The sequence below is a fragment of the Pocillopora damicornis genome, chromosome 4 (genome assembly GCF_964200805.1).
Source record: "Pocillopora damicornis chromosome 4, jaPocDami1.2, whole genome shotgun sequence".
NCBI lineage: Eukaryota > Metazoa > Cnidaria > Anthozoa > Scleractinia > Pocilloporidae > Pocillopora > Pocillopora damicornis.
The window spans coordinates 14,648,409-14,661,505 of NC_142673.1; the positions used below are offsets into that span (position 1 = coordinate 14,648,409).

Below are 13,097 nucleotides of genomic sequence, written 5' to 3' on the forward strand. Positions count from 1 at the left end.
CAGCAAATGCCTGGTATGAGATCAATGGAATGATAGCAAATCCCAGCAAACACTAAGGGATGATACTAGGAAAAACTGATCATCAGTTTAATTTCTCGGTAAATGACTCAGTGGAACTTTTTGGCGTTACAATTGATAAAGATCTTACGTTTAAGCAACATGTGTCCTCTAGATGTAAAAAGGTAAACAATCAGTTTAGCGTTATGACAAGGTTCGGCAAACTGATGTCTACTGAAACCATGCTACGTCTTTATAAGGCATTTATACTTCTTCACTTTCATTATTGTTCTATGGTGTGGCATTTCTCTAGTAAGCAAGATTCTGATAAATTGGATCTTTTAAACAAACGTATTCGATTTATTTTCAAGGATTTTAACTCTGAATACAATAATTTACTTAAAAGGGCAGGAACTGTAAACCTTAAGGACAAGCGTTTACAAAACATGATTCTTACTATTTTTAAATGTCTAAATTTTTCTGATTATCCAAGATATTTAAAAGATATGTTTCGCTTGCGCTTTAGCACCTATTTTTTAAGAGGACATGATATACTCTGTTTGCCTAAACCATTGACCACTTCTTATGGTATCAATTCCTTTAGTTACTTAGCAGCAATATCTTGGAATTCTCTTCCTGACCATCACCGCCCTATTTCTGATTTGACTTCTTTTCGACGACTGTTATCTACTTGGTACAATAATTTACTTAAAAGGGAAGGAACTGCAAACCTTTCTACATCAAGATAATTTGCTAGTTAGTTTTCTAGGTAGTTAGTTACCCTATTTGTTATAGAATTAATCTTTTTATTATAATTATTTATTAATGTAGTTTGCTCGAAGATATTAGCACCCGAGGGCTACACTGTAAATTCGAGGGTAAATAAAGTTTATTGATTGACTGATTGATTGATTTGATCTAACCAGTTCCGAGTAAGGAAACACTTTTTATGCTATCCACTGTTTTATCGTATACTGATTTGACTTATACCTGGAAGGTGTATCATCTTATCCTAGGAGATGCCGGTTTCCAGCGAAAGCCACTGTTCTAAAGAAAAGCAAAAAGCAATTTCAATTAAACAACGATGTTTGCACAATGCAACTATTTTCGCAAGTGACTTCAATGTTTTCGTAGAAATCTCGTGGGGAGTGGGGGCACTAAGTCATTTAACCTGAAGAAGTACGTGTGTAAAAACGTCGTTCACTGTTTCATCTCTTGTACAGGGTGCCTTTCTGGACTATAAGTCTTGGTGTGGAGCCGGTGGCTTGCGGCCTGGAGTCGATATGCCACAACAGGGGCCCTTTACTATATAATGGACATGAGTTAAGGACCTTGGCGACCCACCCATCCCAACCAAACTTCATTATTCCAAGTAAATTACTTGGAAAATGAAAGAAAACTTGCACATTGTTAGAGTGATGTTTCCTTCCAAGAGATGTTCATAATAATCATGATCATTTTCATAATAATTTTCCCTCCAAGAGATGTTCATAATGACCATAATGAACATTTCATAATGAAATGCAGTCTAAAGAAATTACATTGTCTGTTACTTGTAATCATTCACAGATCAAAAATATGACGTATTTCTCTTAAACGCCAGCTGTTTTAAAAGGAAACATTCGGTCAGGATTTCCTGGTCTTTGCAAGAGCCGACCCAAGCCCTCGCTTTCTTACATCAAGCAAGAAACTGGAATTGAAGACCTGTTGAATTGAGGTCGATAGGAGCCCAGGTTGATCCAAGAGGTAGGTATTTCCAATGAAGAGCGTAAATATTTCAATAACCTCTAACAAAAATTGAAATCACACATGGAAAGTCTGACTTTTCTGCCTGAGAAAAGCAGTCAATAACCAACTAAAGAAACACACCGAGACGCGACTCTCGAGGTTTTCGAGAGCCTGTTGGATCGAGGAACTCTATTATTAATTAAACGGATCTTTGCTGTTTGGCGATTTCTGTGTTGCGGGCGCAGGTAAACTGCCTTTATTTTTATTCTTGGAGGATAGAGAGCTTTGAGGGCTTGTTATTCAATTATCGCCAGCGTAGCCCTGTACTCAGTCTATAATGTCTACTTTGGAAAATTAACTGGAATAGGGAAGTGTGTCAGAAGGCGATGGACAACTCCAATAATGTGAGGGTCAAAAAGAGAGTCGAATGATATTCAAAGGAATAATCTGTCTGATAGAGAACACAGTAAATGAAGAAAAAAAAGGGGAAAGGGAGTCGCAGATAGAATGAACAAGGCTGTTTGGTGGCCCAGTATAAGATCCAAATCATGAACTTTCTTAGCCTACGTGTAGCCGCACCTTCTCCGCTAAGGAGTAACGGAATGCCTTGGCGGGGGAGGGTACGGCTACAGGTAGACTAGGACTTTCTTGTCACTTTGGCATCTCATCCCAGTAGGGTTGGGCTTTTTATTTAGTATGTGGAATAACCTGGAATATGCAGCAAGCAGGGTATGGCTTGGGTATCTTGAGGTTTTATCAGAGCATGCAAGTTTACCATATAACATCTTCAACAGAGGGTCCTCCTGGACTGGGAGTCACTTCAGTTAAGGTGTGATAATGGGGGTGTCCAGTATGTGCATGTGATGGGAAAAAAAATGGATTTTAATTACTGTTCAAATAAGTTAGACACAGCTTAACTTCACCTCCTGAGTTGAAAACACTATGATGGCTGGATTTTGTCTTAAACAGAGTCAAATGGTGAAACAGAGAATTAACTCTGTAAGTGTAAATTAAAGTGCTATTTAAACCCATGAATAACCCACAGGGCGTTAGCCCTAATAAAGGGAAACAGGGAACCACACGAGGCAAAGAAAAAATCTTTTGACCTCGGTGGGAATCGAACCCACGACCTCCGGATTAGATCTACCGTTACTCGGCCGACTGAGCTACGAGGTCGCACAGAGAAAGTCGGGGACGATTTAGGATGGTCAATCGCGGCGAAGAGAAAGTAAGGGTACATATGAATGTTGTGCCGCGTAGCACTGGGAACACAAATGGTGAAACAGAGTATTAACTCTGAAGTGTAAATTAAAGTGCTATTTAAACCCATGAATAACCCACAGGGCGTTAGCCCTAATAAAGGGAAACAGGGAACCACACGAGGCAAAGAAAAAATCTTTTGACCTCGGTGGGAATCGAACCCACGACTTCCGGATTAGATTTACCGTTACTCTGCCGACTGAGCTACGAGGTCGCACAGAGAAAGTCGGGGACGATTTAGGATGGTCAATCGCGGCGAAGAGAAAGTAAGGGTACATATGAATGTTGTGCCGCGTAGCACTGGGAACACAAATGGTGAAACAGAGTATTAACTCTGAAGTGTAAATTAAAGTGCTATTTAAACCCATGAATAACCCACAGGGCGTTAGCCCTAATAAAGGGAAACAGGGAACCACACGAGGCAAAGAAAAAATCTTTTGACCTCGGTGGGAATCGTGGTTTCGATTGGTTTCGCACTGTTCCCAGTGCTACGCGGCACAACATTCATTAAACAGAGTCAGGTTGGTAAGTACTAAAACATGGAACAACCTAAAACCACCTAAAACCACCTACACCTAAGTACCACCTAAGAGCTTTACAAAATAAACTATCAAGTTACAAAAAGTAATCAAGTAAAATAACAAACTTGTAGTCAAGACTGACTTGACAAGGCTTTTTCTACCCTGGGTACCAGCAGACGTTTTGACTCACGTCTAGAAAAAGTATGAGTAAGAATGATCATTAGAAATATTTCAAGCGAAAGTTGCTACGAAAATGTGAGAGTACAAGAATCTGAGGGAAAAAAACTTAAATTTAATCAGATATGCTTAAGTGTTTCTTGCAGAGAACACTGAGTTGGTAAACCATGGATATGCTGAAGGCTGAGGAAAAGCGATGGCTTGTGGTTGGAATTTGCCTTTCAAAAGTTCTTACACCTGCGATGAGGAGGGTTATTGGGAAAGAAATGCATCAGTTGTATCAGAACATGGTTCTTCCACCAACATGCATTCATTCACAAACATTGTCTTCTTATCTTAAAAGACTTCCACCTTCTACTGTGCGCCTTAATTATGTGAACATCAACAACAATGCAACACAATCATCTTATCACAGCTATGATTACTGCGTTAAAGATGAACTGTCATTAGCTAAACTGTTTGTGAAGCCATTCATGTCTAGTTTCACGGGTTTTGATGAAACATTGGATTCATCTGCAGCGCTCTCTATTTTATGTGTAGCACCAAACTTTGTTTATGATGGAATTAATATTATTGCAAGTGATGTACGTGATTTGGTTCGTAATGAATGGGGCCATTGTAAGTTTGCAACTTGGACTGAAGCTTATTACCAGAACTGTTTTCAGCTTATGGAAAAATTGATCACAAGACTGAACCTTCCTGAAGCATTGAGAAAAGATGTTTTGAAGGACTTGCAAGAGTGGAGAAACAGAGGTAAGTGACATCAAAGAACATTTTAGTTGAGTAATGTTTGTAAAGTACTCTTTGGCTAATAATTAACACTTAGCAGACTGTATTTGACAAAATTTTAGGAGTTGTTAGGGGAGGGCACACAAATTGTTTGCCTCAGCCTTTGGCTTTTAGGGATAATTTATGAACTTCAATATTTTTCAATAACAGTGTTTTATAACTATTTTTGTCATTTTGATCCTTAAGTGTTTTTAAATCTATATATTTTTTTAAAAAATTACCTTCAGTTCTGAAAGTCTAGCAAAGAAGTTAGCCCTTTTCATAAGTCAGAATAGCCCTGATACAGCTACAAATCAAAAGAATACCATTTAATAGCCTACTATTTGATGACATTTAACCATTGAATGTTATTGATACATTTGTGACTAAACCCAGACCCCCACTCAACCTTAACCCTTTAACTCCCAGATCAAATTTGTATTTCTCCTTTCTGTCGACCATACAATTCTTATCATGTTACCTCAGAGAATTTAGTATTGAATCAACCAATTATCCCCTAATTGAAATTTTTCTTAATTCTCATCATTTATCTGGTTGATATTGTATTGATAATGTTAGGAGAAATTCTGTCTTGGTCACTCAGGGGAGTTAAAGGTTTAAGCAAATTCCATAATTAGGAGTGCACTTTAGACTGTTATATGTCTTCAATTGGTTAACCCTTTACACTCTTATATCAGTCTCCATATTCTCCATAATATCCATTGTGCATTTCCTTTGGCACTGACAGCAAGAATTCATTTAACATTCAAAGCTTCACAGGGTGGTGATCATTTCCTTTATTCTCATGATTGTTATGAATGATTCAGCATTATTATTACTAAATGGAGAAATTAGATGCTGGTCAATTTTAGGGTTACTAGGGTTAACCACTAGACAATGATACTTAGTAAATAATCCCTTTCATGCAGATGGTATGTCTCCTGAGGTTGAGATATTGTCCAAGAATGTAATATTTGGCTGAGAAGTAAAGCTTTTAGGGCAAATGTGAAATTTGACTGATCAATATCAGCAAGCCAGAAGGTATGAAGAATGATAACCCTCCTATTCATTTTTGTAATTTGCAGTATTTGAGATCACTAGACTAATAGGGGGTTATAACAAGTACTATAAGACTTACTATCAAAACTCTGATCCGTTAAGAGCACCCAGTCAATGTGCAATAGCATTTGAAGTTGACATGATAACCCAAAATCTGCAGCAGATATTGGGTTATCATGTTGAGTTCAAAGTCTGCCTAGTTTCCCAACCTCTAGTCAGTGTAGAACTGTTTGTAACCTTTGGTAAACTCACAGAAAAGTGTGTTCTTTTGTAGATTGTCAAAAAAATGTATTATAGTAAAACAATTTTTGAATTAAGTTTTTGCATGATGTTATGAATTTTCAACCTCCTTTCTTTTTTATCTGCCTCAGCTTTTGGTTTTGGTAGATAACTCCAACCATGGCATTGATAATTCATGATATCATGCTCAACCTCATCCAATAATCACTTGATATTCATGAGATGGTAACACCTTATTTATCATTTCAAATACAATACTAGGAACAAACATGTGCTTTGGACAACCTGTTAATGATGATGTGCTGAAACTCGTACAAGAGGAAATGGCAACATTGGTTATATCTGTTGAAAAAAATAAGGAAACTTGGGTGCAGGATCACGAGGGACTAAGAAAGAATCTGCAAAGTTTGACACAACTTTTTGAACTTGACATCAAGCGACTTGAAGCTAGCCATGTGGCCTTAGAAAGTGGCCTCAGTGTCCTTAAAAAGGATCAGTTGAGGATGAAAGAAACTCTAGTGGAAAATGAAATGATAGCATCATCAAATGCATCTCTCATACAGCATGTTAAAGATAGTTACGAAGAGAGGCACAAAGGTCTTCAATGTCAACAAGAGGTTTTGGAAGGGAAAGTTGCTGGTTTGTCTCAAGGAATGGAAAAGTTGACTTCAGAAGGAAACAATTGGCTCACAAGTGGTAAATTTATGATTGAAAATTAGTCAATGTCATTAATAATTTTTGAAATTGTTTTAGTGTAGAAGAATAGCAAGTTTTTAAACATCCCTTTGACCTGGAGGGGTCATTGTGTTGTGCTTTTGGTCAAGACTCTTTCCACCCAGGAGTTTAAATGGGTCCTGGGGATCTGTCAGGGAAGCCTGATGAAATTCTGGGGGGTAACCTTGCAATGGCTGGTATTCATCCAAAGGGGAGTAGTAAATTTAACTCTTTGTTGCTTCATGCTACTGAAACTACGATAAAGGTCTGGTTGGATGGGCAACATGGCTTGAGTGTAGACTTCACCTTTCAGTTATGTATTTGGCTATTGAGTAATGCTATGTACTGTAGGTAATTTGGATGATCATAACGTTCTGTGAATAACAATACATGCTTCTGAAAAAATGCCAGTATTGTCATGTAATATGGTACTGTTAGAAGTGTAAGTACATGTATGTTACTATTGTAACTTATATGTGGTATTCAGTGCAAAAATAAATGTTCAAATCTTGTTGATTCACTTATTGCTATTTCAGGACTCCATTGGAAAATCCCTGTAACATTAGTGCTGAGTATTGTCATCATTCTCCTGTATGAGTATTATACTCCAGGATCTAAGCTTCGTTATTGGCATTGTAGAAGGGAAAGCATCCAAGGCCACACTTTGTCTTTTGTTTTCAAGACAAATGATCACCAGGTAAACTAAGTGTTGAGGATAAGATAATTCCTCCTCTGTTCTTAAAACTCAGCCAGCTCTTGTGTTTGGGTTTCACCCTACAAACCCTTTCCCAGGCCCACTCAGTCAGGGTAAAAGTTACTGAAACTCTTATGGTTGACTGTAAGAGTAAACTAAGGGAGAGAAACTGATTGGAAATTTTGTAGAAGATTCCACAAATAACTTATTTACTCAATAAGAACAACAGGTATTATCCTGTAACTGACTTCTTCAAAATACTAAGGTCTGATTAACCTAATTAAATTGAATTCTTTGTCAATAGACAATGATGTGAAATTCAAAGGTGAAGTTAAAATGCTATTGTTTTTCTGAAGCCTTTAGCTTGCAAACAGAGATTACTGTTATCAACTGATTAAATCAGCCAATGAAATAAATATGAATGGATTGTTATTTAAGTATAACAATTAACTGTCACGGTCAGACTTTACATTCTGTTGGTTCAGAACAGTTTCGTTACAAGACGTTTTATTTATTAAGAGGAGCTCGTTTACATAACTATTACTCTTATTGTTACATCTTAACAGACACCGTCAGTAAATGGAATTGAGTTCAGCTGGGAGGCTTTAAGAAAGAAATTGAACCTTAAGATCCGTCCTCATGATGAGCCAGGTATTTATTTTTATTAACTTCGCAGCCAACAGCATGCTAACAACCTCAGTGATTTTCAATTACGTTTTTGGCAACCTTGGAACAGTTTTCGAGTAAGCATCGAAAGTAATACGGGATAACTTTCTCAGTAAGTTGTCTTGAAAACTCGCGTCACTTTCTTAACCAATCAGATTTAAAACTAAATCACGACTTGGTCACCCGTGTTTTCCCGCGCTTCAGGATGTGTAGTTATTTTTACCTTGAGTTCTCATTGGCTCCTTGTGATTTTTCCTTTGTTGTGATTGGCCTTTTTAAATACTTTGGTTCTGGTTTTACGGCGCTCAATCGAAAAGCGCACTAATCAAAGAATTCACAACGTCTAATCAGAAAAGGGAAAATTATTGCGAAGAGCCGATAAGAATTGGAGTTAAGAGAAGTAAAAGGACTCAAACGTGGGAAAAAGTCCACTCAGTTGATTTCCATCTTTCTGATCGATAGAGACGATGGTGCAAGATTTCTAGAACAATCGCAGCACGTATTTAAACTAAACCTTTGGAATCTCAGATTATATTTGACATTCGGACAAAAATTGCTCCAGGAAACAACAACATGAAATAGATAAAGCCTCTTTTCAAAGGGCTGAATTGCACGAAAACGAATTTACTTTGTATGAAGAAAATAAAAAATGAAATAAAACAGCAGGAATAAAGTGCTCCCAGATGCATGATTTCGTTGAATTATTCTATTGACAAATATGTTACATCACATCTAATGAAAGGTTTGTAGTCCCAGTATTCAAGCGGGATTATTACCTTACCCTGAGTCAGTTGGTCTGCAGAGTATATGAAAGCTCGGAGAAATCAAATGCGTTTCGTCAACGATTAGAAGTCCAAAATTAAACACACGCACGCCATTTTGTGTAGACTGACCGACCAGAACCCCTCCTCAAAAATATCCTTGTGAAAGATTATTTCATATTTCACGTTTTCTTTATTAAAGGGGTGCATTACTACCTCAACATCGATCGCTGTGCATACGGAGGTGTCATACTTGTGCGCTCACTCCTGGACAAGACTCCTCAAGTGTGGGGGGCAGAGGTTTTAGCCGTGAACTCTGATTGTTCTCGAGTCTTTTACCATGATGACGGCGTCTGGAGTCTTTACCGAAGCGCAAGAAATATCCGTTGCATGCCTGCAAATGGATGATGCAGTTCGTTTGTTTCAGCAGTACCCGTTGTCCTGAGGCGTAAATAAAGAAAGTAATCCTAGACGATATCCCTGATTTTCCCGTTTGCACTGATTTTGCTGAAGAGTTCGGACTAAAGACGAGCAGAAATATGAAATTTATTTGAGTTATTTTAAGAAGACAGTAATTTTATTTTTCCAAAACATATTTACGACCGCTAGTTTTGATACATACATATACCTATATATATAGAAAGTAGTTGGGGTTGTTTAAGAATTCTAATGGACAAATGTACTTTACTACTTCAGTAACAATACTACTATATGTAGAGAAATACAATGTATATGAAACATTCGATTTTAACATTATCAATATGACAAATCGTTGAAAAGACAATTTTTACGTTTACCATTTTTTATTACTAACCGTTGATGTTTGTCAATTTTTACGCCTCTCGGCCAAAGTTTTGGTCGTTTTATGGCTTACGGTTATCCCCATTGAGACCCTCTTAACAAGGTGTATAACTAGGGTTAGAAAAACTTCTGCTAAGATGCCTTCCCATTAGAGTGCTCTGCTAGCAAAAGGTTGAGAACAATGCGTACAATTTGAAGCATTCAAAACCTCTATTTTTATATAAACTTACCAAAAACGTTTTTTATTTTTTGTTTTATTCTAGTGTAAACGTATTTACCTCGCATCTGATAATCTTTTCGAAGTTTTTCGATTAAAACTCAGTTTATCATGTGCGTGCATATTTGAGTTTATGTGTGAGCGATATATTTTTGTGATAATCGGTAGAGCGGATTGAAGATAGCAGCTAAGTCATGATATTCTAAGTCTATGTTTTCGACGCCCAATATTGTTAATATTACCTTCAATTTACAGGGAACTACTAAATATCGCTTTACTAAGACAAAAAAGCACCAGAAAGGTAATAATGAGGGAAGAAGAAATATAAATGATTATTGGAGAAGTATGCTATTGAAACTGTATGATTTGTCTCGATTTCAATAAATTGTTTACGATCTCTCTACGAATGTCGGCACCAAAGAGATCCATTTAGATCACTGATCACTTCAGGTGCACCTCCACCAATGTCATGTACTGCATAACTTGCGCTTATTGCAAAAAATTGTGCATTAGTGAAACAGGAAGACGACTAGGCGACAGATTCCGAGAACACCTTCGCGACGTAGAAAGAAATGACAAGGACGCATCCAAACCAGTCGCTAACCATTCTAAGCAGCATATGGCAGTTTGCGGCCTTTCCCTACATCTAAGCAGTTCGCCAAGCTGCAAAACTCTAGAACATTAATTTATCTCTCAAATCGGCGCTCTTAGTTCCCACGGTATTAACAAGCGCTTTTCATTCAAATAATTTATTCCTATTTTCTCGTCACCACATTCCCACCAATAACGTAGCTCCATTTTCTGCAGATAAACACACACACAACCCACACCCTACCAATCGCTCCCTGAAGAAGAAGAAGAAGAAGAAGAAGAAGAAGAAGAAGAAGAAGAAGAAGAAGAAGAAGAAGAAGAAGAAGAAGAAGAAGAAGAAGAAGAAGAAGAAGAAGAAGAAGAAGAAGGAGAAGAAGAAGAGAGCGAACCCTGGGATCGAGGTTGCCTCAGCCGTTTGCTTGTGACGTAATAGAGTCTTGATCCTCTTTCCACTTTTCCAGCAGCCAGCCAGTTTTTTTGAACAATGAAGAGCTACAAAAAAGTCACTCTCGACTCAAATGATGATGTTTTTTCCGAATACCAAAGCCTCAACTGCTTCTGGTTCACGCGTTGTGGTTTTGTTGGTACGGCCAAGTTACTAAGGTACTCTTCTCGATGGCAGCATCCAATTAAAGACCAATATTCAGCAAACCTGTAGACAATCCAGTCGAACGATTTATTAGTTTGGAGTTGTGAACCACGGTAAGTAGTCATTTGTCATACACTCTTTTTAGTGACAGATATAAAAGCTATGAGATTCTTCGAGCACGCGGATCGATTACGCATGCGCAACACGAACCGTGACGAAGCCCCCTCGTAGATTCGCTCTTATACAACAATACCGGTAAACACTTGAAGCAGATCCAAATCCGGAAAAACTAGCTCGTAATTATTATAAGTCGTAAGGCGCCAGTGTGGTAGATATTATGACATGCTAAGAATAATTGGTGATTCTAAAATCCGATTTTTCTGAGGACCGCGTGCACAATATGGAAGGAATTTCTTAAAAGGAAAATAATAAATCAATAGACTGCATATTTGCGGGCATCAATATGATTTGAGCACGACTCACAATCATTTCAGTTTGAGTCACAAAGCGATGGCTAGAATGAACTTTGACAGGTGCCCAGAACAGATTTATGTACAAAAACATAAATTTCTATTACTATCACTTTAGAGCGCACTGATCAAATAATAAAAAAACAAAAACAAAAACGGTTTGAACATTTACTCGAACGTGCACGCGGGCTGAAATACATTTTAGCTCGCCAAGATCTCCATTATAACCCGCAAAACGCGCCATAATGCCCGACAAAGTGATGACAGTAGATATTTACCGAAAATACATTTGCATTTTGATTTAATTATCTTATAAATTGATGCAAATTTTGACGCCTCTGTAAACAAGAAATCAAGTGAGTTAGTTGAGTGGAAGTCATGATCAGGGAAGCGATCAATTTCAGTTGCAAAAAAAATCGGAAGAAAAATATGGGGAAAGGACTACAAAACTCAATTTAAAACTATTCTTTCCTCTTCTTCTGATACGGATTGTCCCTCTTCTCAACAATAACAGAATAACAGAAAGGAAAGGACCTTTTCAGAGATGAAATCCGACGGAAATTCTCTGTTATTAGAAATTTTCTTCGCCCATATGCGACAAAGTAACAGACATTCTGAATTTCGTGAACCAAACAACATCATTGTAATTAGTAAAGTGCACACAAACGAATTAAATTTCCAGGCTGGCACTGAGATAAAGGGTACTTTCAATCTCTGAGTGGTCTTGGGCATTTTTCCAGGCTTACCATTTCATTAGTTCATCAACAAATTATGAGAATAAAGGTAAAGACAGACCGACAAGCGCTCCCCATGTGGCTTTTGTGGTCGCGTCGCATTATCGCCTTCAAATTATATTTTTGCTCTTACAAACATGTCTTTAAGGGATTTTCCCCTCTTTTTGTAGGAGATGATTGGAGGTTTTGTGAAACTTGTTTACAGCAAGGGCTTATTGTGTATCACACTCTAATGTTCCATCAATATTTGTTTTAAATTTTTAAACGGCCGAGTGGTACGTTGTGACAAATCAATAAACGTCCGTGACCTTTTGGCTTTTGTGTATGTGTAAGAGCCGATTGTCCAGAGACAAAGTTGACCCCTGACAGAGACCTTTCTATGATGTATTCTGGGTACCCTCTTGCTTTCAGGTGTTGTTTGAATTTCAAAAGGCCCTCTTCAAATGTTTTTTTGAAAAGTTAGTTCTAAGCAGTCTTATTGCTTCGCCTTTAATGAAACCACATTTTACGCCTGGTGGGTCGCACGAGGCGAAGTGCGTAAATTGGAAGGTCTCGGTCGGCTCGTAAAGAGTTTTGATGGGTTTTGATCATCATTCTCTTCATTCAAGACATTCATTTCTGTCATGGTCGTAGTTTTCGTCATTGGGAAGATAGTCTGGCGTCTTCGGTGGTGAGATATCGTTTTTATCTCTCTTGAGACAAAGGAGAGAAATCGTAAGAAGAGGCCGTGATGCTAAAAATAAGCCATAAATTACACGACGTTATCAGATATTAGGTTTGAGAACTGTTTAGATTGTTTCGCTAAGCTGACCGAAACGCAACATCATTATATGTACTATAGTTTCAATAGCAGCTTCACTAACCTCATATTGCCTGCAATATTTTTCTGTTAAATATAAAAAGGGAGATTAAAAATTTAAAAAAAAATACAAATTGCCTTTTTTTCAGGTGAAAGTCGTAGATTACAAAAAGAAACAGAACGTTTTCTCGAGACGTCACATCGGCCGTATTAGTAGGAAAGGGAGAGTCGGGGTGGGATAGAGAGTGAGAACTTCTCGATCCCTTGTCCTATACTCTTCATGCTTGCCTTCCCCAGATGTTGCCGGTACC

The 13,097-nt window shown here is 37.8% G+C and overlaps 1 protein-coding gene across 2 annotated transcripts; it reads left to right on the forward strand.

Annotated features, from left to right (window-relative positions):
• The first annotated feature begins 3,754 nt into the window (after nucleotides 1–3,754).
• LOC113675677 (uncharacterized) lies at nucleotides 3,755–10,006 on the forward strand. 2 transcript variants are annotated; one of them, XM_027192274.2, is made up of 5 exons: nucleotides 3,755–4,436; nucleotides 6,012–6,446; nucleotides 7,001–7,161; nucleotides 7,725–7,809; nucleotides 8,788–10,006. In XM_027192274.2, the coding sequence occupies exons 1-5, from the start codon at nucleotides 3,851–3,853 to the stop codon at nucleotides 8,991–8,993; spliced, it is 1,473 nt and encodes a 490-aa protein (XP_027048075.2). In that variant the 5' UTR covers nucleotides 3,755–3,850; the 3' UTR covers nucleotides 8,994–10,006. The 2 variants fall into 2 exon arrangements, with proteins under 2 accessions (XP_027048075.2, XP_089059028.1); XM_089202902.1 differs by having other exon boundaries at nucleotides 3,756–4,436; nucleotides 6,012–6,443.
• Nucleotides 10,007–13,097: the final 3,091 nt, after the last annotated feature.

Bases quoted from the DNA above. Each gene is read 5' to 3' on its own strand.
- LOC113675677 (XM_027192274.2), top strand. From the start codon at position 3,851: ATGGATATGCTGAAGGCTGAGGAAAAGCGATGGCTTGTGGTTGGAATT. The intron at 7,162-7,724 runs GTAAACTAAGTG...ACATCTTAACAG, and splicing joins TCAAGACAAATGATCACCAG to ACACCGTCAGTAAATGGAAT. The intron at 7,810-8,787 runs GTATTTATTTTT...TCTTTATTAAAG, and splicing joins CCGTCCTCATGATGAGCCAG to GGGTGCATTACTACCTCAAC.